General features: G+C 47.3%; 1 protein-coding gene across 7 annotated transcripts in view; it reads left to right on the forward strand.

Annotated features, from left to right (window-relative positions):
* The window catches only part of JADE1 (jade family PHD finger 1), a 57459-nt gene that overhangs the window by 20195 nt on the left and 10383 nt on the right, over positions 1 to 26881 (forward strand). For 6 of the 7 annotated variants that reach the window (XM_032412831.1, XM_032412830.1, XM_032412834.1 and 3 more), the window contains exons 3-10: positions 8860 to 8945; positions 9288 to 9329; positions 11961 to 12118; positions 14001 to 14188; positions 17144 to 17355; positions 20355 to 20522; positions 21983 to 22099; positions 25701 to 26222. In XM_032412831.1, the coding sequence (XP_032268722.1) occupies positions 8860 to 8945; positions 9288 to 9329; positions 11961 to 12118; positions 14001 to 14188; positions 17144 to 17355; positions 20355 to 20522; positions 21983 to 22099; positions 25701 to 26222 (1493 nt within the window). The remainder of the gene's footprint in view (positions 1 to 8859; positions 8946 to 9287; positions 9330 to 11960; positions 12119 to 14000; positions 14189 to 17143; positions 17356 to 20354; positions 20523 to 21982; positions 22100 to 25700; positions 26223 to 26881) is intronic. The other variant, XM_032412829.1, reaches the window with a different exon arrangement.

The raw sequence follows: 26881 nt of genomic DNA on the forward strand, positions 1-26881 counted from the left end.
ACACACACACACACACATATATGAATTTCTGGGGGACACAGTTAAGCATGTAACAGCTCTAGAAGACCAGGTGTTTCATCTAAATAGGAATTTGCACCCAGAACTCTTGTTAGAAAGGAAGGAGGAAGAGAGTGCCCAGAGTTCACCAAAATTAGTTCACTAAAGGAGTGACAGCCATTTCCTTCTTCCTTTTAATACATTCCTATCTGTGCTGGCCTCCCTAAAGAAGGTGGAGGCAGAGCATTAAGGAGCATTAATATTTATAGAGTGCTGGAGGGTTAAACTACGTAGACCGCAAAGCTGGGTTCTGTCCTACTCTAGGCTAGATGTGGAAATCATGATAGCTCTACTAGAAGGTAGGCGGGCCATCCTTCGGTCATATAGTTGGTTCAGTATAAAGCATATGTTGATGCTTTAGGACTGTACTGACTGGGCTTAATGAGTTGGTAGTTACGGTAGACGATGATAGTAGTAAACAAACAGCTCTCATGAAGAACCTTGGAATGCCAAAGCTTGTAACGATCTGTACATATCCACGCCATGGAATACCCTTTCCAACCCTCTCTGAGGGCAGTTGCTTCACAGCATAGGCCTCTGGCACCAGCCAGCTTATTTGTGTTGGAGCCTGTCGTCTTGTGTCAGCCCATGGTGGTGTGAATGGGGTGCTTTCTGCCCTTGCATTTGGGTCCACGGAACTGGGCCCGCCCTCAGGAGGGTCTGGGCACTTGGAAAGCCCTGATTGCAAGAAGGGCTAGGTCTCTGCAGTGGCCACTGCCCAGCCTCTCCAGCCTCCAGCCCTGACCGAATTTTGGCAGCAGTTGCCAGTCTGATGCAGAACTTGTCCAAGTGGAGGAGAGGCCGCCACAGACGTCAGCGTGGGGCCACGACACCGGCCGCAGCCATGGCAGGGCCCTGCTGGCCTCTGGGCTGGAGTCCTTCGCTTTGTTTGCTGGCCGGATCCAGGGGAATACCGGTGTGGTATTTACAGTTGGGGATGGATGGGCATTTTCTGTGCCAGTGCGAGCCCTCATCCAGCTGCCGTCGGAGCTGTGGAAGCCTTTCTCCAGGTGCCCTGTGGAGGGCTGGCCCTACGGTTGGATGAAGTAGCGTTGGGGTGTTTGCCGGCTGTGTCTGTAATTGCTGGGCTCCTGGGACTGGGTGGCCCTCGCCAGTCTCTGAAGTTACATACTGTGCCAGGGTGTGGCCCAGGGAAACAAGCCCTTCATTTCCTGCTTCCCAGCCCAGGATGCTCTGTCCTTAGGAGTTTTGGCAAATGTGGGAATGGGATCCACCAGCTATTGTTGGTATTTCCAAAACCTGAAGGAGATTGCATTTTTATCTTCAATAAAGCTGCAGAGGCTAATTAAAGCATTGAGTGTCCTTCTTTTGGCAGGAATTATGGATTGTTATCTCAGGCCAATTAACAGCTCTGACCACCATCCTTTTTTTTTTTTTTTTCCCTGTAAAAGTAAGATAAGAATTAAATATTACTTAATGAATACTGTCCATTTGGCACATTTTTTTTTTTTTTCAAAATATGGGATCTTTGGCTAGGATAAGGGAGCCAAATGTAAATGATGTTTTGGGTTTTTTTGGTTGTTTTTAAATGTGCCTCTCAAAGACCCAGAGGGAAATTAAATTTTTACAAATAACGAGAGAAGTGTGCTGGTACTTTAAAGTTTTTCCTGAAGTTGTGAAGCAGGGCTTGCTTTTCCTGTTGAATTTCCTAACTGTCAGGGCCGTGTTGACTTCCCTGTGGGAAGGCCTGGAATGTTGCTGGGGGTCTGGAACCAGGTACCTTGGGGATCCTCCTTGGTCGCCTACTTTCCACACCTGTACTGGCCCCGAAACATTTCTCGCCTTCTCCAGTTACCAGCTGAGCTCTGCTCCATCACCCATGATGATGAATGCGCAGCAAAGAGTGCTGAGCAAAATTCAAACCTACTGATTTTGCATTTAGTAATTCAGGTTGATGAGGGGTAAACATAAAGTTACAGGAGGACTTCTGTTTTTCTGGGCGCTCTCCAGCTTACAGATAAACAATGAAGAGGGACCAGAATTTTAGTGGATGAAACGTAACTTTCTGCCTTGTACCTCTTTATGTCTCATTGCATTTATTTTTTTTTTAATTAGTATTTATTCATTTGAGGCACAGAGATAGAGAGCAAGAGTAGGGGGAGAGGCAGGCCCCCCGCTGAGCCAGGAGCCTGACGTGGGGCTCGATCCCAGGACCCTGGGATCACGACTTGAGCCGAAGGCAGATGCCCAACCATCTGAGCCACCCAGGCGCCCCATGTCTCATTGCATTTAGTGAGTTTCCTTACATTTTTTGAATAACTTGCCTTCATTTTCTTAATTCGATTGGCTGTGCTTGGTTACCTTCATGCAAGCCTTTGGTGGTTTCTCTCTTGCATAAAAGTTAACTCTGCTTCCACTTCCATTCATATTTGACTATACTTTTAATTTGTTCTTTTCCCCCATCAGTTGCATCTTGTGACACTAAGGGATTGTGTAGGCATTCTTGAAATGTAGGGGTTTTTGGTTCAAATATTGCAGAATGTGTACTGAACACAAGTCTCTTCAAGACACACACAGATGGCTTTGCCTCTTTTCAAACCCGACTTGTGGCTTGGCTTTGAGAGGCAGAGCAAGCATCCTCTTGGGCTAGAGGAGCATTTAGCACAAAACTAGTCCATGGACTGGTCTTCTGTAGCCATTGGACTTGGACGTTGGCAGGAGCACTGGGTAACTGTGAAGCACGTGTGTGTCAGTTGGTTAAAGGCCCAAGTGTATTTATGGTGAGACATTCCTGAGCCAGTTTTTTGAATATATGCATGAAGCTTTTGTGTTGTGGAATGTGGAAGTGAGTTGGACAGTGGAGCTAAGCTATGCTGGGATGGAGGAGCTGTGGGAGGTGTAGGGTCAGCCCCTGCTAGAAACAGCAATTATGTGAGAGTCTTGTCTTCTATCATGCAATTAAAGCAAATAGTTAATAATAACCACATTAAATTTACTTACTTTCTGGTGGAAATTTCCACAGCAGCGCTTTATTTGCACTGGGTTGTCCCTAGCTTTGAAGTAATGCATAGGGGTGTGTCTTGGGTCTGCACTTTTGTGACATCAGTTGACCTACTGGACTCGATACTCATTGGTCCTAAGTGCCTTACTTTGTTAAGTTGGTTTAACATTCCTGAAGACACCAGCCTGGTTACTTAGTATCTAGAAGCCAAGCAGTGTTGGAGACATAGGAGATTCGGCATTTGGGAGGTGGTGAGGTTTTGCATTTTGTGGTGGTGTGAACACCCAGACCACCACTCATTCCAATTTCTGAACCTCGCATGCGCTCCGCAACCTGGCTTATCACACACAAGTTACCAGTGGAGTGTGTGCTGTGGGTATTAGATTTACTCTTGAGTTTTTTCCTTATTTTGGATCTAGGGCAAGAAGCATGGCTATTTTTAATTTCAAAGGAGAGTGTTCGAGATATTTGCCTAGTAGGACCCGAAAACAGGGTTGAGTGCTCTGCATGTACAGGGTCCATGCTCATGATACTGTGATCTATGAGCCTTTTATAACTTTTATTGTTACCCCCACAGAGTTCTGTTTCAGTGGGAGTTTGGGGATATTAAAACAGGATATTTTCTCTATTCATTCTTTCCAGTGTTTAAATAGAGAATTGTTCTTAAATGGTGTACATGTCCAGAATTTTTAAAGTCACTTAAACTTGTCACTAGAGTGGACTTAACTTTAGGTAATCCTCTCTTGTGTATGGGCAATTAAGTAATTTTAGACATCGTTGCCAAATTTTTAGAGTTCCCAACTCCTCCTGAAAGCAATAAGAAAATAAAAAAGAATTTTACTTGCTATAGTCTTAGTGTGCCATTAAATGTTAACATTCTGAAAACAAAAACAAAATACAGCAGCAACCAAATGTGATCTTAGCACATGGTTTTTAAGAACTTACAGGTGGCTATAGTGTAAATCACTATCTCCTGGTCCTTGTGGTATTTGAAATACTCTCCGTTCTGGTTACATTGTTTGTTTTCACCCAACATACTTCAAGAAAAGTTCTGTAGGGGCGCCTGGGTGGCTCGTTCGTTAAGCGTCTGCCTTCGGCTCGGGTCATGGTCCCAGGGTCCTGGGATCGAGCCCCACATCGGGCTCCCTGCTCGGCGGGAAGTCTGCTTCTCCCTCTCCCACTCCTCCTGCTTGTGTTCCCTCTCCCTGTCAAATAAATAAATAAAATCTTAAAATTCTGTAACATAACTTTTTTTTTTAGTTAAAAGGGGGTGCAAATTATTTCGCTTGAATAATATTCTGGGAGCTTCTTGACCACTTGGGAGGTTCCCTGGAGAGAGAGCATGGCTGTAGAGAGAACTGGTATAATACTGTCAAGACTTGCGTCTCTGGCCTGTAGGCTTCCCGTGAATGTCCCTGTAGATGTTGGTGCGTTCCTTTCAAGAGGCAGTGGCCCCAGCAAGTTGTCTTTAAATGCATTCTTGCTTTATTTTCCATGACCTCGTTTTCCTAGAGCTCAAATATCTTTTTTTTTTTTTAAACCTATCTTCTAGAGGCGCCTGGGTAGTTTAGTTGGTTGAGCTGAGCATCTGACTCTTGATCTTGGCTCAGGTCATGATCTCAGGGTTGACATCGATCCCTGTGTCAGGCTCCTCGCTCAGTGGGGAGTCTGCTTGAGACTCTCCACTCCCCTACCCTGCGCTCGCTTGTGTTGTCTTTCCCTCTCTAAAATAAATAGTCGATCTTTAAAAACAAAACCAAAGCTATCTTCTAATAAGTAAAACGGGTATGTTCTTGGTGCCTCCCACCTTCAGTTCTTGAGTTACACTGGTGGTGATTCTTGTTGAGCATGACTGTTCTCAACAACACTGTATTTTTTTCCACTTAATTTTTTTGAGACTCTGCTGTGTGCACAACACCAACTTAGGTATACTGTATGTTGTAGTCACCTGTGTCTTGTGCCTGATGGCTCTTGACAGTGATTAAAAGCAAGTAAACCAGAAAAGAGATCATCAGCAACAAATACCTGCTGTTGGACATGGCAGGGTCCTCTAGTTCTCTGTCCAGATTCTCACCTCGTTCAGCAGCAAACTCTAGGTTTTATGCAAATTACCTGTGTGAAGTGAAGTGGAGCATTATCTTTTCCTTTGCTGTTCATGCATGATAGAAAATCATCACTTATTTTCTGCATGCATTTAAAGTATGCACTTTGATACATTTTGAAATGTTTATACCCATGAAATCATAACACTCAGGATAATCCTCCTCTCTCTCTTTTTCCTAGTCAACCTCTGATCTACTTTGTCACTATAGATTGATTAGTTCATATCTTCCAGAGTTTTGTGTAAATGGAATAATGCAATATGTACTCTTTGGCTTCTTTCATTCCACGTAATGATTCCAACATTATGTTGTGTATATCAGTAACTCTTTTTTTTTAATTGCTGGGTAGTACTCCATTGTATGGATATACCATAATTTGGGTAGTAAATTGTATGGATACCACTGTATGTTTACTCATTCAGTTTGTTTGTGGCTATTTGGGTGATTACTGGCTTTTGGCTTTAATGAACATTCCTTTGGTCAGTGATAATTTAAATCTTGCCTTTTCCCCAGTCTTTCCCTTTCTGCAAAGTGAGCTTAATAGATTCCTTTTTCTCTTCTTCCTTTTGCATTAGTTAAACTAGAAGGAAGAGAAACAGACTATTTCTGGGTGCGCCAGCATTTCCCTTGGATAAACTTATCATATACCACCTTTGTAGCATCTTTGGATACCTGGTTTTCAAAGCAGATGTGGCACAGACCCCATTTTCAAGAATATAAAAGCAGCCTTAGGAAAAGTTTTTACTGATTGCCATTACTTGGGTTGTGTTCTTGGCCAGCAAAGCTGTGCACTTCCTGGGAACCTTGGAAACTACCTGGGAGGGACTCTGACAGATCCCTAAGAAGAGGCAAGAGTGTCAAAAAAAACCAAGAGTGGGCAAATTTGGGGGCACCTGGCTGGCTCAATCAGAAGAGCATGTGACTCTTGGGCTCCTGGGTGGCTCAGGGTCCTGGGATTGAGCCCCGAGTCACAGCAGCGCCCCCCGCCCCCCGTTTGTGTGCTCTCTCTCGATCTCAAATAAATGAATAAAATCTTTAAAAAAAGAGGGAACATGCAACTCTTGATTTCGGAGTCGTGAGTTTGAGCCCACGTTGGGTGGAGAGATCACTTAAATAAAACTTCATACAAAATGAGCAAATTTGTTGTTTCTGCTTTAACTCTGAAACTATTTGACTATAAAGACTCACCCTGGGGCGCCTGGGTGGCTCAGTCGGTTAAGCGTCTGCCTTCAGCTCTGGTCATGATCCCAGGGTCCTGGGATCCAGCCCCGCATCAGGCTCCCTGCTCAGTGGGGAGTCTGCTTCTCCCTCTGCTGTTCTCCCTCACTCTCTTTCCCTCTCAAATAAATAAATAAAATCTTAAAAAAAAAAAACTCACCTCCCCTCACTCTGTTTGTTTTCAAAGTATAGCAATGGAATGATTCTTCTAGAATTTCTGGTTTTCTTATATTTATAACCCTTTTCATAGTAATTCAAAGGAAAGGGGCCATACCTTTTTGCCCTGTTTCTTCTTTCCCCTCCATGAACATTTGGGCATCCTTCTAGAGTTGTCTATTCTCTCTCAGCCTGTGGGTTGGCCGGACGAGGGCCTGTAGGACCAGAGGAGAAAAGAGGCCAATCTTCCTCTCCAGGTTCCTGCCTTGGCTTCTGTCTTTCCTTTTTCCACTGGGGACCAGATTGAGGACTTCTGCAAGTTGGGTTTGCATCCCTGTGTGCCCAGAATATTTCTTTCAATGTGGGAGTGAAACATTCTTATTCGTTGGAGTCTAAAGAGACATACTTACTCTTTAAGGAAGAATTTTCTAAAATATTTACTGAACAGTACAGTAGGGTCACCTGTAGGAAATCTAATTCTGCTAACCTAACAGCAGTCAGTTGAGCCAGTAACAGCCTTCAGAACTGGTGATCAAGGGTACTGCCCACATCCTCCCTGTCAGAGAGGAGCTTGGAAATCTCCTTTAGTCTTGGTCATTGCAAATCTGATGATAGGCTTATGTGCAGAATCTATTTCCTAATGTCTCCAAGGTTTTAAGGGTGCTTTGATTCTGTGTCCCTTGTCTCTGGAATCTGCAGAGATAAAAGCTTCCTGTTTGAGTGGCAAATGATTTTACTGGTAGAATGGCAGTTCCCTCAGGTTTGGGCTTTTCTTTTGCGGAGGTTTGTTAATTTCTGGGAAACAGTACAGTATGTGTTCAGGGTAGAGGTGAGTGATTAGGAAGTTCAGCACCCACTGGGGGCAGTTGTGAGGGCTGTTTCAGTTGTCTGGTGGTGGTATGGTACCCACAAACAGGAGGCCACTGCGGTTGACCAATAAAACAAGCGACACGAGGCAGATGTGGAGGTGGGGAGAAAAGAGGCTGGGATCTGAGGTATTATTGTTAGTTGCATTGGATATAACTTGGCCAATGATTGGATGTATCCTGAGTGAGGAGAGTTTAGGATGACTGTTAGATTTCTGAATTCTAGTAGAAATGGTAGTGGTATTCATCAAAGTAGAAATAGAAGAGGAATAACAGGTTTGGGTAACTGTTGAGTCCAGTTTTTATCATGCTGAGTTGATTGACCTAAGGAACCCTGAGCTTAATGTCTTACCTGAAGGTGAACGTGGACCTGGAGCTTGGCTGGGAGGTGAGGTGAGTGTGGGAATGCAAATCTGACAGTCTCCTGGGCACATTGGGAAGACCGAGCGCAGGGATGGGCGCTCCCTGGGGAGAACACTTGGAGCAAGAAGGAGAAACACTAATGTGTGCAGGATTCATAGAAGGCTGAAGGACCACCGAGGAGACACCAGGAAAGAGAATTGCCACCCGAGCTGGAGGGAGCATCTCAAGCAGGATGGAGTTGGTGCTGCAAAGAGGTCTTAGGCCTGAGAGGAGCTTAGACATGGTGGTAGTTAGGAGACATGGGTACCCTGGTAGGGCTTCCAGATTCTGTGGCCTGGTGCGGGAGAGGCTGGATAACAGAGCATTAGTTGTGCAAGAAAGACACAGAAAAGAGCCAGTTGGCGTTTTTTTTGGGAAAGGGGAGTAGGCAATTTTAAAAGTTATTTGGCTGTAGCACTTAGTTTAGTGTAGTCTGAGCTTCCCTGTTCCAGGGCATGCTAAGTTCTTAAGTTTTGTGGTGTCAAAACTTTTTTTGTTGTTGTTTTAGGGGTGGCATTATGATTTAACATAATCTAGCATTTAGAAAGTTTACTCAGAACTCAGTCAAATGTTTTTCAAATTGTATTTACCAATGTGAGAGACTCTGAACCTCTTAAGAAGTACAGGCTTCATATGCATGATGCTCTTAAAAGGCCTCCCCCTCCTGTGTGCTGTACCGGGCTACACAGTGAGCCACCAGAGTGATCTTGTTAGGCCTGCTCTGGAAAGTGAGTGGTTTAAGTAAGTACTGGGAGTGGAGGAGCATTGTGGCTTATGTCTTGGGGAGGTGCTGAGATGCGCCTTGCTGAATTTGGTTTAAAAAGCCCCTGTTGGGGGCGCCTGGGTGGCTGGCTCAGTTGGTTAAGTGTCTGCCTTCAGCTCAGGTTGTGATCCTGGGACCCTGGGATCAAGCCTGGGGCTCCCTGCTCAGCAGGGAGTCTGCTCCCCGCCCCCCTGCTCCTGCTGGTGAGTGCTCACGCTCTCTCTCTCTCTCAAATAAATAAAATCTTGAAAAAAAAAAAACAAAACCCAAACCCCGTGAACACTCAGTGATTTGTGTACTTTAAATTGTTCCTCTTTGGATATTTGTCTTTAGGCCTCTCAACTACTTGGTCACAGAATTCCCGATCCCAGCACAGGAGAGGTTCGTGCTCCAGACATGAAGATCGAAAACCTTCAGAGGTATTTCCTGAATGATGGTGTGACTGTGCATGTCCTACCGTGTGCATGAGTACATATGATGGGCACACACCTGGTTGATTGATACTGATGTCTCTGCAATCATGGGCAAGTTATCTAACTTCTTTGTGCCTCAGTTTCCAAATTTGTAAGATGGGGATGACACGGATGTTTGCCTCATAGGATTCTTGTGAGGATTAAGTGGGTTAATACACAGACGTTAATACATACTAAGCACTTAAAAGAGTGCTCAGTAGTAAATGTTAGCTATTATTATTAATTATATTCTTTTTTTCCTTTTCTGTTTCATCTTCGCTGGCTCCCAACAACTTTTCCTCTGGCCAGGAGATCAGCGGGTTCGGCTCTGCCAGTCACTGCCAGCCTCAAGTTAGTTTTGGCCATGAATTTGTGGCTTATTTGGCAACAACCCATTGTAATTCTGGGAGTTTTGTTTTGGCAATTACGTTTAAGGCTTTTTTCCCCTTCTTTTTCGATTTGTTTCTCATCTTCTGTTTCCCTGCTCCCCCCACATTTTGTTACCTACCTACCTACCTATTATCTATTGTCTCTTTATTTAAAATTGCTTTTAGGTGCATTTCTCTGCTGGCCTTTGTTGATGAGGGGCCTCTGCCAGTCCTGAGATAGGTTTTCTTTGACAACCTTTGCCGGGCTCTGAGGATTTAGATGATTGCAGAAAGGGCATTTTAGTTCTATTAGAGTTTTCAGGTGGGCGGTTGCGGGGCAGAGAGCCTTTGGCTCAGCCCCTTGTTTTGTGTGCCTCTTGAACGGGACGGCTTCAAAGAGCACCTCGTCCTGTAGCTGCAGGGCGGAGGCCTGGGTCCCACCAGGTGCTCCTTCTCCTGTGCCTGTAATGGGAGTGCTGGGGGTCGCTGTGTTGGGGAGTGTAGGAGTTCTTAGTTGTGGAATAACATTCTCCATGAGGAAGTGTAGTATATATCCTTTAAAATCGTAGAAAACCATCCCAGGAGACACCTAACATTAGATCAAACCTTCATGGGAAGGTGGCCGTTTTATTGCCTTCATTTTCCCAGGCCTTTGTCATTTTGAACCTGCAGTGCTCCCCTCCTTTTCTCTGGGATCTGAGAGGCTCTGCCTGTCTTTTTTTCTTTCATTCTCTGTGCTGCCTCCACAACCAGTGTACTCCCATTCACACTGTACTCCTGTTACTTCAGGACAAGAGGACGGAGGTGCGGGGGGCTCGGATAGGGGAGCTAGTACTGGGCCTGATGGGCACCAGGCGCAGCAGGGAGGTTGAGCAGCATGGATGGCACCGGCCTGGTCCCTGACTCGGGTTTTGTTTCTGATGTTTTTTCTAAAATTCTCTGAGTTGAGCTCTTAGTTCATACTACTTTATACGTAGGCTAGCACTAACGTCGAATTCTGCCAGAGACTGGCGAGTCCGTTTAGGGCATCTGTTTCAGGTCTTGACTGTCCTCATCCGAGTCTTCCAGTAAAGGAAGGGTGGGCTGCCTTTTCTCATCTTGTTGCTTCAGTTTGATAATTCCTTCTTCTTTGGCATACTCCCTTATTTTTTACTTATAAGGCTTAGTTGGAATGTGTTTTTTAATTGGTTTCCTGAAGATGTAGACCTGTGATTTTTGTTTTAAAGGACTTTTCTCTTTTGGGGGTAAGAGGGCATGGGTGATAAGGTCCTGTGCACCTGGGCTGGGCGCCTGCTTCAGGGAGCTCAGTGCTGCATGGGAACCTGACCTTGCTTGTGCTTTTGTGGAGGGTGCACCCCCAGGTTATTGCTTGTTACTGGGACTTGAGAAACAAGAAGTGGCATACTGGGGAAAAGTCCGTGTCGAAAAAATGGCAGGCCAGAGAAATGGCCTTTTTATTCGGACACTGCCCTCAGACTTTATTATGGTGAAGTTTATTAAAGTGGTCACCAGTCTGAAAAGCCACCAGGAAAAACAAATATGGACCTGTTAGCAGGCATATAATGTGAACTGTGCTTCGCAGCATAAGAAAGAACTCCCTGTCCCAAGAAGAGAGAGTTCAGCACTGTGACTTGCGTAAACAGAGAGTGTAGCTTACAGATGCAGGCCTGCTCCGTGCCAAATACAACTTCGGGCCAGCGCTAATGCCAGGGTCCGAGCTTCTTACGCAGCCCTGGGAGCTTGGCGGGTTGAGGATGAGGCCCCGGCCGGCAGGCAGCCCTGCGCTCCAGCTCTTTGCCCTGTCGGAGGGCCAGCCATGCGAGGGTCACCTTTGCACTCGTCTCCTCTTTGCCTCTGATGATGGGTGAGGAGCTCCCTCCGTAAAAGGATACTTTGGAGTTTTGTGGGTCTGTTTTTGGCGGGGTGAAGAGAGGGTAGAGTAGCTTGCTTGCTTGCTTCTTTCTTTTTCTGTCCTTCCCTCCTCCTTTCCCCACAAATACTGCCTCCCATATAGAAGTTATGCCAGGTAAAGGTGGGTAAACATGTTCTTTACAAGCCCCTTTTCTGACTTGACCCATTGGTCTGTCGTTGCTTCCTTCCCGGATTTTCCCCACCTGTACTTCTGTGTGGCACCTGTCAACCAGGACCTGACTCCCCGGATACCTTGCCATAGGCCCTGGTGCCCTGGGTGGTGGCGGTCGGAGTATGGGGGAGGAGGCCCTGGTAGTTCCGGGTTTTGGCTTGAAGTTGCGCTGCATGGTTCGTGGAGTTTTATTTCTTAAATATTTACCAAAAGAGCACCCTTGAGTGAAATCTCAGCAGCCCTCTTTTGAATTGGGAGTTCCTAGAGTTTTTCGGGGGAGGACAATGAGGTTTCTGCAGTCAGAGGTGCTGCAGGCTTGAGGAAGCGAGAGGGTAGTGAGAGCCGTTGCCTCCCCAGCCTGAGAGACCAAGGGCGTGGCAGGCCGAGGGGTTCCTGCTGTAGGTCAGCCCCGGGCTCTGCTGATACAGTGAGCTTGTTCCACGGCAGCTCCATGGTGACCCTGCAGCTGCCAGCACTCGGGAGTCAGAATGCAAATGTGAAATGTCAGTGACCCTTTCTCTCCCTTTCCAGGTGTTTAGGACAGACCTGATCACCGCTATGAAGTTGCATGACTCCTATCAGCTGAACCCAGATGAGTACTATGTGTTGGCAGATCCCTGGAGACAGGAGTGGGAGAAAGGGGTCCAGGTGCCCGTGAGCCCTGGGACCATCCCTCAGCCTGTGGCCAGGTAGACGTGCCTCTCCACCTGCCATTGCCTTTCTGCCCTGACAGGTGCCTGAGAAGAGCAGTGGAATAACCGGGGGCCTCAAGTGGCCACAGAAATGTGTAGAAACACACGTTAGGTCCACAGGGTAGTGATTTTGTGGGCCATGGGCCTCGAAACTTAGTATTCCAGCCGTCTTGGGAAGGTGCTGCTCTCTTACGAGAGGAGGGCAAATTCCAAGACATTTTGGGGAGGTGACTGGTTGGGGGAGGGAAATGTGGATGTTTACACAGCTGCTGCTTTTTTTCCCCTCACCCCACCCCCACTCGTGTTCACCCTGGAGACCAGTTCTACTGGAGAGGAGTGCCTGGCTTCTCGGGTGTTGCAGGGATGGGCTCCACCTCCGGAGGAAGGCAGGTGTGAGGAGGCCTGCCAGGTCATGGTTATGTGGAAGGGGAGCCTTCGGAGGAGGGACGTTTGAGGAGTTCTCCCCTGGGTGGACTTTGCCCAGTTGTTCTTGCCGGGCTTTCTTTGGAGTGACATATAAAGCACTTTTCCCCTTAAGGGTCTTGTGGGCCCGGGTCCTTGATGACTTACCTCCGCGCGGAGCTGGGGCCAGTTCGCTCATTTGTTCACTGTGCTTGGGGCCTCTGTGCTTGGCTAGCGCTTGGTTTCTCTGCCGTGCTGTCGGTCAGCTGCCAGCTTTGTGAAGTGGGCTCTTGTACCATTGCTGATTATTACTGTTTTGGGGTCTCTGTGACAAATGTCCCCATAAGTGTGCAGGTTTAAATGACCACTCTGATGGCTCCGTAGGCCCGAGTCCTGGGCTCTGCAGCATAAACACTGTGCTGGCTTTTGAGTCTACCTCTGGGGCACAGCACGAGCTGTTTCAGCATTGGCAGTCCCCATCCAGGAGTGACTCGCCAGATCATTTTTTTATTTGGGAGCCCAGCACAAGAGCAGCTTATGGAGTATTTAGCTGAAACCCTGCTCTTGGTTGAGTTGGAGAAAGAACTCCTTTTGGTTTGCCTATTTCAGTGTCCTGTGGATAAACTCAGTCTGGTAATTATGAGGTAGATGACAGTACTCTGACGCTCTTCGGACCACTTGTTGCTGCTGACACATGGCGACGTGGGGGAGGAACTGTGTGGACGTGCGGGGCTGTGTCTTTAGGAAGAGCGCCCTTCCTTCCAAATTGGGAGGGATTCCATCTTGTGTGCTGACATTTCTTTCGAGTGGGGTGCGGTAGAAGGCACTCCAGGTTTGGGGAGAGGGTGGCAGTGTAAGGAGAAGTGGGAGCTTGTGCTCCTCTCCTGGGATCCCAAGGGTGTGTTGGGAGAGTCCCCTACTTGGCTAGGCCTCTCGGATTCTTAGCCTGCTTACTAACGGACAAGGCCTAGTCTGGTTTTTACGATTAGAGGTGGCGGGTTTGTCCCCTTGGTTCCGCAGTGCCCCGCTGTGCAGGTCCTGCCTTTGTGGCTCTCTGCCGTGTGTTGTTGAGAGCCCGGGGCTAGGCCTTCAGCAGGGTGCACACGCCTGATCGGTGGAAAGTGATTTAGTCTTGAACCCTCAAAACCCAGGGGGCCAGTGTTTCGGGGCTGCCGGTGGGTCGGGGCAGCTGCTGTCCTAGATCAGGGCAGCCCATGCAGCATCCCGGGAAGCCGATGGGAAAAAGCGGGTGTTGAGGATGTCTCAGTGTTTTCACTCGTATCTGTTTCCCTCGTGGGGGCTTTAATGAATCCCACTTAGTTTTATTAGCAATGACATTAGGGTTTTAAGCCTGTCTATCTGGTGATAACCTGGGGTTTAGGGCATTGGAAGTGGAAGCAAGTTTTGGGCCTTGTGACAGACTTGCTTTCATGTGGCAGGAAGGGTAACCTGGCTGCTTTGTTTCCTTGTTAACTAGGGTCGTGTCTGAAGAGAAATCCCTCATGTTCATCAGGCCCAAGAAATACATTGTGTCGCCGGGCTCGGAGCCTCCAGAGTTGGGCTATGTTGATATCCGGACACTGGCCGACAGTGTGTGTCGTTACGACCTCAACGACATGGACGCTGCGTGGCTGGAGCTGACCAATGAGGAATTTAAGGAGATGGGTGAGAGACCGTGGGTTATATTGTTCTATTAACGAATGATGACTAGAGAAGACTTTCCGGCATACGGGTGTGTAGTGGAAGCTCCTCAGCGTCGCCCGGTGAGGCCAGCGCCATCCTCGCTTCAGTCTCAGAATCCTAGGGTCTTGTTCGGGATTCGCGTGTCTGGCTACGGCACCTGTGTTCAGAGGGACTGAGGCTGTGAGAGGCTTGTAGAGAGCGTGGGGGGATTGAAGAACGACATTTTCCATGGGCGTGGGAGGCAGGATTCCCCATCTCTGCCCTGATCTACCCTCCTCCCTTACTTACCTCAAGGGAACCGAAGCCCAGAGAAATGAAGTGACTTCCCCAAGATGACAGGAGGGTCTGGTCCACACAGTTTCCTGCTCTGGTGGTGTTTTCCAGCAATGCCATTCAGATCCTTTCTTCTTGTGGCCTGTTGTTTCTCACAGTAAACTCCATGCCAGCCAAGCTCACCATTTTCTAATACACCTCTTGTATTTTACCTCCGTGCTTCTCCTCAAGTCCTGCTCCAAACCCAGAGTGCTTTTACCTTTTACCGGTTCACCTCTGTCCTGCTTTCTTTCTGTGAAACCCCCGCTTGGCTGAACATTTTGCCCATTGTGGTCTATTTTCTATGAGTTCTTCTTTTTGTGTGTACCCACCGCTCGGAGCTTCTGTACCTTGTTTTACTTGCGCCTCCCGGTGTCAAGACCAGGATGGCACGTAGGTTTCCTTGCCGCCTCTGACTGCTATGTGCTGCTCGAAGGGCTGTGATGAGCAGGCGCACGGAGGTCAAGTCTGGACTCGGTGTGAGAGACTCTGAGGACTCGTTAGAATTAGTGCTGTGGGTCCTGGGTCGGGGAGAGGTGGCAGAGAGGTCTGTTGGCGGTTTGGCACCCAGGGAGCATCTACAGAATGCTTGGTGGCAGATCTCAGAGCCCTGAGGGACAAAGACTGCTTTTGCTGCGGATCAGTCCCTGAGCCTCGCCCAGGGCCCTGCAAACAGCAGCTGCCTGCTGGGCTGCCTCGCTGCTCCCAGCCCGCTGAATGGGAGCAGCAGTGCCGACTGAGCCGGGAAGGTTGTTGCTTTCTCCTTGTTTGATCACTCACGTATTTTGACAAAGTACAGTGCCTTCCTCCTGGTCCCTGCTTTTAAAAGGTGTTAGTGGCCAGGATGTTAGCAAGCCAGGAGGTTGTTTTACACAGTCTGTTCATAAGTTTTCAGAGCTCTCTTGGAACTGAATACCGTTCAGTTCTAGCTTCAAAGATTATAAAGTTCTAATTTGTGGCAGCTGTGTCAGGACCCGTGTCATGCACTTGACTGGCTCGGTATCCTGTCTTACGGCAGAGGGTACGGCCAAAGATGCTGGGGCCTTTGCGGGTGGTTTAAGTAATGCGTGCGGGGCTAACTCACCAGATGGAAAGGTAGTGTGGAATACTTTGGCAATTTATGTCTAACATAAAGTGAACATATGCTTTTTAAGATGTTTTAGTTTTTATTGGTCTTTGTAATGGGAGAATTTAATTACAAGGCATAGGATTGTATTTTCAAAGCCAGTGTTGGTTTCACAACTGGTAGCAAGAATTGAGATGTAAGTGCCTGGCCAGGCTGTGGAGGATCTTACCAGTAAATAGAGTGTGAGAGATGGATAGGTGGCTTTTTTGAATATGTGCTTAGAGCTTACCACGGTGTCAGCTCTGATGTGTTCTCCAAATTTTTTAAAAAGTGTTAATTTGATGGTTTTATGTTTATCAGAGTCATTAGAGCATAAAAGTTGGCTCTAGTGACCTTTCTATTGTTTGTTGCCACTTACATGTTCTGTTAGAATATTTTTATAGCCTGTTTCTTTCTTTCTGCATGAGTATTTTCATTGTAGGAAGTTTGGAATATATCCACAAGTGGAAGAAAATAAAAGTCTTACCTCACCACTACTGTAACCACGATAACCACTTGAAATTTATTTTTGATCATTCTTGCATAAGAATGCATTTTATTTGATTCACAATGAGCTGTTTCCTTTGCTTCAGACATTCCTTGTGTTTCATGTGTCTTTCATGTGTCTGATTAACTATGCATCTCAACTTAGTAAATTCAGAGGGTGAGGAGGGATAAAGCAGTTAAAAACATTTGTGTGCTCACAGTGAAATCTGTTCTCAGAGCAACATTTTCAGCAGTGAGAAATGAATGTTTTGCAGAAGACACCCAAACCATAATATATGGTCATGGTGTTTTTAAAAAAATATTTATTTATTTAGAAGATTTTATTTATTTGAGAGAGAGAGCGAGCATGAGCAGGGAGAGAGGCAGAGGGAGAGAGAAAGGAAGAAGCAGACTATCCGCTGAGCAGGGAGCCTGACTCGGGGCTCGATCCCAGGACCCTGGGATCATGACCTGAGCCGAAGGCAGACACTTAACGACTGAGCCACCCAGGTGCCCCCTCCCCCCCCTTTTTTTTTTTAAGATTTTATTTATTTGAGAGAGGGAGAGGGAGAAGCAGACTCCACACTGAGCAGCTCTATCCCAGGGTCCTGGGATCATGACCTGAGCCAAAGGCAGATGCTTGATGGAGCCACCCAGGCGCCCCATGTTTTGAAGTCACTTACATGTTAGTTGTTATGTATAATACAATGAAATGGTAGTTTAACAATATATGTATTTAATATCCTTAAACCCTTTCAGGATTTATCTTTTGCTTTTCTACTTACAGCACTACATCTCAGTGCCTGACCATAAGTAACAAACTGTTGCATGGAAGATTCTTTCTGCCTTTTAATTTGAAGATCCTTCTTTGGAACAGTGTGAGAGGCATTCAGTAGAAAATGTTTGGGACACTCAGGATGGATTTATTTATAAGATGATTTATACATTGTAAATATAAATATACTAATAATGTCTTACTGTAATATTTATTAATATGGTTTTATTAAAATGTTTTTGTGGCATTTTTCCTTTAGGAATGCCTGAATTAGATGAATACACCATGGAAAGGGTCCTGGAGGAATTTGAACAGCGATGCTATGACAATATGAATCATGCTATAGAGACTGAAGAAGGGCTGGGCATTGAATATGATGAAGATGTTGTCTGTGATGTGTGTCAGTCCCCTGACGGTGAGGACGGCAATGAGATGGTGTTCTGTGACAAATGCAACATCTGTGTGCACCAGGTACGTGGGCAGTAAGGCCCAGAAAGAACGGAGCCGCCTGGGGTGTGAGCTCACCTGCCGCCAGGGAGGCCAGAGGTTTTACCCCGGATGGGGTCTATTTTCCTGCTGTCCTAAGTGAGTGAAAGAAGTGTGCTCAATGGATGACATCTTTTTGTTCCTAATAGGTTCTTACTGTGTTTGAAGTATTTCCTGCTACTTCTTATATAACTGGAAGAATAGGATCCTCTGTGGAAATCTTCTTCCCTCACATGTTTTTATTCCTATCCATAAGAAGTAAGGTTTACTTCAAAGGAACATATGAGCCCCCTCTGTCCTGGCTCTCACAGCTGAGTTTAGAGATGAACACTGGGGCGGGGGGTGGAGGACAGTTTCTAAAAGGTGTGTAGTTAGTTTGCTGTGAGTTTGTGAGGCTGCCATAACGAAATCCCCCAAACAGGGTGGATAACAGACATTTATTATTTTGCAGTTCTGAAGACTAGAAGTGTGAAATCAAGGTGTGTTGGCGGGGCCATGTTCTCTCAGAAACCTATGGGGGAATCCTTCCCTTGCGTCTGTCTGGCATCTGGTGGTTTGCTAACAATTACTGTGTTCTTTGGTTTGCAGCTGCACAATTCTAGTCTCTGCCTTTGTTGTCCCATGGTGTCCTCCTGTGTCTGTCTTCACACATGGCTACCTTCTCCTAAGGACACCCGTCATAATGGATTTAGGGGCCCACCTTACTCTCCCGTATGACACCATCTTAACTGATTATTATCTGTTACGACCCTGTTTCCAAATAAGGCCACATTCTGAGGGACTGGGGTTAGGATAACTTCGTAACTATATGGGATTCAGTTCAACCCATAACATTTGCTAATGTGTTATATAAAAACTGTGATGTTAAAGAAGAGTAAGGAGGTTCCTTTTCTTAAATGTTATTTCCTGTCCTTTGTGATGCCCACTGGCATTTGGTGGTTGCTTGCTACCATCCACAGAAAGGTAAATCCTCCGACTTCAGTAAGGATGGGCACTGGTCGATTTTAACAGCTGTGACCATCTCTGTCTCTTCTTCTCTCTTCTGTATTCCTTAATGCAATAATGAAGTAATTTGGATTTCTGGGGACACTTGTTCACATATACGCTCATGATTTAAAAGGCTATCCATCTGTTGTTGAGATTTAAAACAAACTTAAAGACTCCTGTGGAATAGTTCTTTGGGTGACCTCTCAGAAAGAAGAATCAAGTTTGTTCTGTGAAGTTCTTGCTGATCATATTCCTTCTAATACGTCTTCCTCTTGGGCTTCCCCTCTGCCCGAACATGTCACCACCGGTGGCCTTGTGTCAGTTCATCCTGACAAGGAGATGGGAGGCCACGGTCTCTTGCTTTAGTCATGTTACAGGCTACCTTTTGGCTCTAGATTTTCAAATTATCTGGGAAGTTTCCCTGGGATAACAGAATTCTCGAAGTGGTTTTGTTGTGTCAAGATCACTGTGACTACCAGTGTTGCCGTTTTGTTGCTGGTTTTCTTTTCCTGGGTGAAGCTTCAGTATTTTTTATGCCATTTTACTTATTTTTCCTCCCTGAGAATTTTGAGAGCAAGGGTTCTCCTTGAAAACTAGTTGAACCCCCTGTTCTATAAATGGGCTCACTGACGTCAGGTTGGGCCGTTTGGGGCCCCCTGTGGTTTAGTAACAGCGTTGGAACTGGGACTTGGGACCCTGGGCCCCCAGCGCCCCCCCCGTGCCCAGCCTTCTGCCATGCTACATTGCCCCTTTGCCCTCACATTTCACCTTCCTGTTGGGAGGTTCTTGAAGGCTTCCCTTGAAGGCATACTGTATTTAATCTTTTAATTTAGCGTAGACTTGGTTTTCCAGTAAAAGAAAGTTCTCTCTTCAAATGTGACTTTCTCTAGAAAGCCTGATGCAGACCTTTTTAGTGTTTGAAACCTTAATAGTGTCTTTTAGCCCTATTAGAAGTTTTTTTTTCTGGGAAGTCTGTGTTGACAGTGGCTCACTCATGGTACCGACCTACGGCTCCGAAGCTCCGATCTCGGTGTTACTTAACTTCGCTCCTCTCTTCATGCTTGTGGTTTCCTTTCTGGGTCCGGGCTATTCAGATTGCAGAGTAGCTGTGTTTTCCTGTCTGGAGGGTTGGAGCTGTGTTACTGTGTCTCTCGGGTTCCTGACTTCTGGTTCATTTAAGGATAAAGTTCTGAACAGTTCGGTGTTTTTAAAGGTTCCGAATGTGCTCCTGGTACCATCCTGGTTTTGTTTCTTCACTTTTCTCTTTTTGAACCGTCTTAATGACTTGAGTGGTAAAATCCTCGATTTCAACAGTTTTATGTTGTCTTGTGTAATTTTGCCATCTTGTGCAAAGCAGGCTTTGTTTTAAATATTGGCTGAAGAGACCAAATTCTCTTTGTCTACAAGGTCTCATTTTTCTGTGCCTGTTGTGTTCACTTGGGAGAGTGGTGGGGTCTAGTGAGGGGATTTTGCTTAGCTGTGGGAATGCAGAAGCTCCGTAGTTCTTCCTTCTTTCAGAGGTCATCTCCTTGAACAGCTTTTGGAGACTCCACTGCTTTGTGCGTTTTTCCCTCCCTTTGTATCCCACCCACATCAGTAAATCAGAGAAGGAAAAGCTTCCCCCACTTAGCCTCATGGAGTGTTTTGAGAATTTACTGCCCGCTATTTAGAAACTTCGTGTAGATAGGTGCCTGTAGCAATTGGGCAAAGCAGATTTTCTGTAAACCTTTTTGTCCTCCAGGAGTGTTCAGGACCACCTTCTGGTAAATAAGTATGTGTTGATCCCCGAAGATCCCAGATACCTCCTGGCTGCTACTGTGAGGCTGCCTGGCATTTTTGCTGAAGGGAGAGTGTTTCCAGCTGGGTGGATGTGGGAGAACCTCTGTTCTGTTCTGTTCAAATCTTTCTAGGTGTTTTTTAAATTGATAGATACATGGGGAAAAATAAATCTTTCTTGTTTCTCTGTTTTCCGTGGGGGATGTGCTGTGTCTTCACAGGCCTGTTACGGAATCCTCAAGGTCCCTGAGGGCAGCTGGCTCTGCCGGACGTGTGCCCTGGGGGTTCAGCCAAAGTGCTTGCTGTGTCCCAAGAAAGGCGGGGCCATGAAGCCTACCCGCAGTGGCACCAAATGGGTCCATGTCAGCTGTGCTCTGTGGATCCCTGAGGTAGGTGTGGCTCTTTTTTTTTTTTTTTTTTAAGATTTTATTTATTTATTTGACAGAGACACAGCGAGAGAGGGAACACAAGCAGGGGGAGTGGGAGAGGGAGAAGCAGGCTTCCCGCTGAGCAGGGAGCCCGATGCGGGGCTCGATCCCAGGACCCTGGGACCATGACCTGAGCCGAAGGCAGATGCTTAACAACTGAGCCACCCAGGTGCCCTAGATGTGGTTCTTAATAGGAGCCTAGCTCAGGAGTACTACGGGCTTTTAGCTGGGTGTGGGGGTGGGGAGCCGCTCATAAATACGGGGAATTGCAGCTGATGAGTAAAAAGACACCTTTTAATTGCTATCTTTTTTACCCCCTCTTAAACGGTATCTCAGGCGTACTGTCATCTTGACGTGGTATATAAATTTGTGGGAGTGTTAACTGGGAGTAGCAGTGAGTTGGCCTCTCAGGTGGTTGTGTTCAAACTTCGCTTCAGAACTGTGTCCCAGCTAATCCCCCACTGCTGACGCGCGCTCCCGGGAGTGGGCCTGCGGCGCTGACAGCCATGGCCTCGCTCTGGCCTTCCCCAGGGGTCAGCCCTAAGTCCCTGGGCCTGGTGAGCCGTCCGTGCAGCACTAGGATGGTTAAAGAACCACTGCCTTAGGTCACATTTTTGTGATTTTCTTTCTAATTTCAGGTCTGGTCTAATTTATTTCAAGTCCCAGACCTTGACTAATTTAATTTGCATGGCTCACTATGAGACTATCATTTGTGATTCAAATTTCAAGCATTTTTTTTGGTGTGTGATTTTGGTGCATTTTTCCTCCTGAGGAAAATTATCTGGGAATGATTTGGATTGGAGTCTTGGTAGCACCGGATCTCATGGTTTGGTATTAACAGGGATACAGTTCAGTGATCCAGGCTGAATGCAGACAGGATGCCTTATTTATCTTGGGAATTTTCCACTTTGAATGTAGTAATGTTTTCTGACTGAAGAGAACGGTTTTCTTCACTGAGGGAGATACTAAAATTAGTATATATTTACTTCATTGTTCACAAACTATTTAAATATATTGAAGAAGGCTATTGGGTCTTGACCACTTCGTTGTGGGCCAGAGGTCTAGTAGATTGCATTGTGTCGATACAGACCCATCTTTGCTGCCCAACACTCAGGTGAGAAATGACTGTTACCAGTTATCTGAGTGTTTTTATCAACAGGACCCCCCGCCCCCGGTGCACGGAAGGCATGGAGCATGGCGACCGGGCTCTGGGTTCTCTACTGCCGCTGGCCCAGAGCTGGCCCCTGCACTTGTCCAGATGCTCGAAAGTAGGGGTTTTCCTGCCCTAGGAGAGTGCATGCGTGCCCCTTGCCGCCGGCTGGCGGGAGGTCTGTAGGAAAATCTGTTGCTGCTGTCCGTGCTCAGCTCTTGCTTGTCTGACGGTCTCTGCCGCCCTGTCTTGCTATTCCTTGGGCCTCTAGGTGAGCATCGGCAGCCCCGAGAAGATGGAGCCCATCACGAAGGTGTCTCACATCCCCAGCAGTCGGTGGGCGCTGGTGTGTAGTCTCTGCAATGAGAAGTTTGGGGCCTCCATACAGGTAATCCGCTTGGTCGTAATGGCGTCATTTTCCTTCTCTGTTTCCGGGCTGGACGAGGGAGGGCTCTGTGAATGGTCAGGGGATTTGGGGATGGGTCTAGGATCAAGGTTCTCACAGGTCTTCTGAGGCTGCTGAGGAATGATTCGAGCCCAGTGCAAACACCTCTAGCCGGTGGATTGTATCCATTATAACCAGAGCCCCAGCTGTGACAATCACAGAGCACCTCGGAAGGCCGCCTGAGCTGTAAGGCAGTTCCAGTTTGTCTCTGGTTTCTGCCTTCCTGCCCCAAGCCGGCGCTGCAGCTCTGCCCACAGGCGAACACCTTCCGGGACGCACCAGTCTCGACCCTGGCGCCGTGGCCACCCTCCCACCTGCACTCTCAGGGCCGGTGGCAGAGCCGCCTCTGTGGCTCCTCCCGACCCTGCGAGACCTTAGCTGGGCACTGTTCGAGATCCGCTCGGTGTGCCGATGCCTTTGTGTTTGGTAGAAGAGAGTCCTCGGAGCGCCAGCTGGGTGGACGGACACCCACGAGGTGCCGCACCAAGTGTTGTTTGCAGAGGCTGCTCTCGGCGTGCAGGTTGGATATCTTGACGCGTCGTGGCACCACGTGGGGGACGGGGGTGCTGCTGTGTGAAAACCGGGCCTGCGGTTTTTGTGTCCACACACACAGGTGTAGAAAATCATTAGGTAGGTGGAATTATGGAGGGAATGTAAATGACGTGCTGGTTTTGCAGGTTTTCTAAAACTCTGTGCTCCAGAGGTTGGTTTCCGGGCCTCACCGCGATGCTGTTTCGTTCCCCAAGGTTTCAAATGCCGTTTGTGGCGGACGTTGGCCCTGAAGAGCTGGTCGAGTGCAGCTCTTCCCGGGAGGTCCCACGTCAGGGCCACAGGCTGGTCTTCGGTCTCCGCCACACGTGCTGAGAGCAGAGGCACTGTTTTGGAGCGGCTTCTCATGGGGCAGAAAACACAACAGATCGGCACAGATACGAACTGCCAGGCTTAGGTTTTAAGGAAATGACCTCGTTGGGCAAAATCATTTTCTATTTTGGCTAATAATACTTCTCTCAGTAAAGTTATCCACTGACTGGAGGTTTTTAAAATTTTTCATTTTGTAAACCTGGTATTTCTACTTTTCTTCATTATCACCTCCACTGGAGTTCAAGAATCCAAAATGTAACAGATATTCAGAGGGTGAGGCATGAGATAGCTGGTGGGGTTTGGCTACAGATCTTGAACATAGTGCAGGATTTTGCGTGTGAATAGAATCAGTTTAAAACTAAAACATGGCAAAACCCTCTGGCCTTTTGGGAAAGAATGGAAGAGAAAATTTTTTAAAAGCCTCAGAATTAAAAACAACCATTAGAGCCCTGGGAGTGCGTTTCTGCGTAGACCTACCCATGTGAGCACTTGGAGGACACAAGCTGAGGGAGACTGAGGGAAATGGAAGTTATTTCTTCCATGTTACCCGATGTTCTGCGGATAGGAATTTATGCCCTTTCCTGAGTACACCAATCCTGGTCCTGAACTGATGTTTGTGAGAGGTGGGTGAATGAGATCTTCTGTTTCTCTTTTGAAGAGAGAAGGAAGGGTAAAATGACTTTTTTTTGTTGCCACTGACCTCTTTTTCCCAGAACATTAATTTGAAGGAGTCTAAGAGGCCAAGTAAGGTTGATGATTTTTCATATCTTCACAGAATAGATTGATTTTATTAAAGAATTCCTCTCTGAAATGTCTGCAGCTGTGAAGGCTCTGGTTTATGTTTCTGTAACATCTGTTTGCTGAGTCAACCTGAATAGGAAAACCCAAAGGAAGGCCGTTTGGCGCTTTTACAAAGTCCTGTATAAATATTCTGCTGCAGTTCATTCCTCTTTAAGGTTGGAGCGTTTGGGTTAGGTGTAGTTTAAGCCAAACCCAGAGAGTGTCTCAGTCATCTGTTCCTACTTTTTCTTCCCACTTGGCCGTGTGCTAAAAGGGAGGAGCACTTTGTCTTTTAATGATAGTGGCCAGGTGTGTGTGTGTGTTCTGCCTGCCGCTAAAGCTGATGTCACACATTTCTTGGAATTGAGATTATTTGTAGGTAAAATTAAGAGATTTATGTGAGTTCATGTGCCTTAAGTGTTTGTAATGGGGGGATTGGTGAAGGGAGCTGGATTTTCTGTACTTCTGGGTAAAAGAGACTTTATAAAAATGGAGGAAATCACGGCTGGCAGTGAGTCACCTCTTAAATACTGAAATGATTAGGGGAAAAAGCCCCAACTCCAGCCTCTGTCATTTGTGGTTATGGGATTCAGGGTCTGTTGAATAAGTTTAATTAAGCTTTTCAGCTGGCCTGGGGCCACTGGGTTCTGCTCCTCTCTGCAGTCCTGGTGTGCCCGGGGGTCACTTGGCCTCACACAAATACAGTGTTGCTTTTAAGGGACTGGCTTCAGTCACTGCAAGGAATCTCCTTCCAGGGATTTACTCAGCAAGATCAGATGGGGAGAAGTTAATGACTTTTCTCCTGCTAGCCTTCTGGCTTGCCACCTACATCAAGGCTCTAATTGTCGCCCTGATCAGGCAGTGAGAGCGAAGGTGTTCAGTGAGGAGGAAGGCACAGCGGGGTGGTGCCTGGTCTCTAGGACGACCTCCCTTTGACCCACAGGAAGCGGGTCCTTCACAGTTGTGCTGCCACTCTGCAGTTAGCCCCGCGTGGTGCTGGGCCACCCCTGGCCCCGGAAGCCTTCCGCATCTGCTGGAACTTCTTCACCAGTGAGGAGACCTTTTCCCATCCCCCTTCCTGTGCTGGATTCTCCTTTTTCCTGTTCTTTCCTACTCTTCCAGGAGTTTTCTATTCACTCTCCTCAGACTTGAGCAGCCTTCGGCTGCTTGGAAGAAATGTACCATTTATTTTCCCACTCATGTAGGGCTCTTCCTGGCTGGAAGTAAGCGTGAGGATTCACGTTCCTTGAGAAACTCTGACTAGTAGTTATTTTTCCTGAAGAGATTCTTTTTCAAGCTTTTTATATAAGCACTTAAAAAAATTTTTTTTTTAAAAGATTTTATTTGTCAGAGAACGAGAGCACGAGTAGGGGGAGCGGCAGAGGGAGAGGGAGAAGCAGACTCCTCGCTGAGCAGGGATCCCTGGGATCATGGTCTGACCTGAAAGCAGATGCTTAATCACCTGAGCCACCCAGGCGCCCCTATATAAGCACTTTAAAAAGAGTTCAAATCTAGGAAAACCAATTCCTCAGAGTTTACTCTGCATATAGAGCACATGTTCCTTGTAGTATAATCTGTGTGCCAGACCACCTTTGTCTACATGTGTCTTTTGTCGTCATTGTGTCTGCTTTAAGAGGCGTTTTGGATGCAGTTACTTTTCTAAGAGAGTGATGGTTTGGTTTATGAATCCTTTTATTGAAAGAGTTCCCTTAAATAAGCCTTACCTTATTTAAGACTGGACTAGACATGCCAGGGTTAACCCAGGTAGAGCGCCCTCTCCTGGCACGTGTTTGGAGTGCCCCTCTTCCTGCACCTGGATGTGAAGAGGGTGCCTAGCACGGAGGGCCTTCAGCCACTGTCACTCCATAACCGTCTTTCCTCTCATTCTCTGTATCCTTTCCAGTGCTCTGTGAAGAATTGCCGCACGGCCTTCCATGTGACCTGTGCTTTCGACCGGGGCCTGGAGATGAAGACCATCTTGGCGGAGAACGATGAAGTCAAGTTCAAGTCCTACTGCCCGAAGCACAGCTCACATAGAAAACCCGAGGAGAGCCTCGGTGAAGGGGCCACGCAGGAGAATGGGGCTTCTGAGTGTTCCCCTCGGAATCCGCTGGAGCCGTTTGCCAGCCTTGAGCAGAATCAGGAGGAGGCCCACCGGGTGAGTGTTCGCAAGCAGAAGCTGCAGCAGCTGGAAGATGAGTTCTACACCTTCGTCAACCTGCTGGATGTTGCCAGGGCCCTGCGGCTGCCCGAGGAAGTAGTGGATTTCCTGTACCAGTACTGGAAGTTGAAGAGGAAGGTCAACTTCAACAAGCCCTTGATCACTCCAAAGAAAGACGAAGAGGACAATCTAGCGAAGCGGGAGCAGGATGTCTTGTTTAGGAGGCTGCAGCTGTTCACTCATCTGCGGCAGGACCTGGAGAGGGTAATGATTGACACTGACACCTTGTAGTGACTTAGAAAAGAAGATTGCAAAGAGGCGGCTGCTTGCCCAGAGCAAGGAATGGTAGCCAGTTCCTTCACTCGCAGACCCTTGTACACACTGCAGCATGAGGTGGTGTCGGTTAAATATATTTACGGGCTGGCCAACTCATTGTACATACATGTGAGACTGCCACAGGGTGGGGAGCTTCTCTGTGATTTATTTTTAAAACACTTTCCCACTAATCCTTGTTGTTCTTCTGTAAGATCAAATGGGGTGTGTCCCCTTCCCCCTTCATTCCAGTACTAGAGGGAACTGAGCCCCAGGAAGATGACCCAGGGATTGGCTCGGAATTGTTTGCAGACGGAGTTAGACCAGGTGGATTTGATTCATGGTGGGGGCAGCCAGAAGTAGGAAGCTCTCTCGTTCAAACCTGGGCTAACACTGGGTGCTGCTGACGGGCTCATCACGGAGAGCCAAGCACTGCCTCTCTGGCGCACCTTCGCTTCTTGGCTAATTCACAGGGACGCTCCTGGTGCCGCCCCGGGGGAGAGCAGGCAGCGGGTGCCGATGTGTGTGCGTGACCTTAACGTACACATGCGGATCTGTTCCCGAAGGTTCTCCTGGCAGTGAGGTGCTAAGTCATCACTGAGGCAGAGTAT

The sequence above is a fragment of the Phoca vitulina genome, unplaced genomic scaffold, assembly GCF_004348235.1.
Source record: "Phoca vitulina isolate PV1807 unplaced genomic scaffold, GSC_HSeal_1.0 scaffold14, whole genome shotgun sequence".
NCBI lineage: Eukaryota > Metazoa > Chordata > Mammalia > Carnivora > Phocidae > Phoca > Phoca vitulina.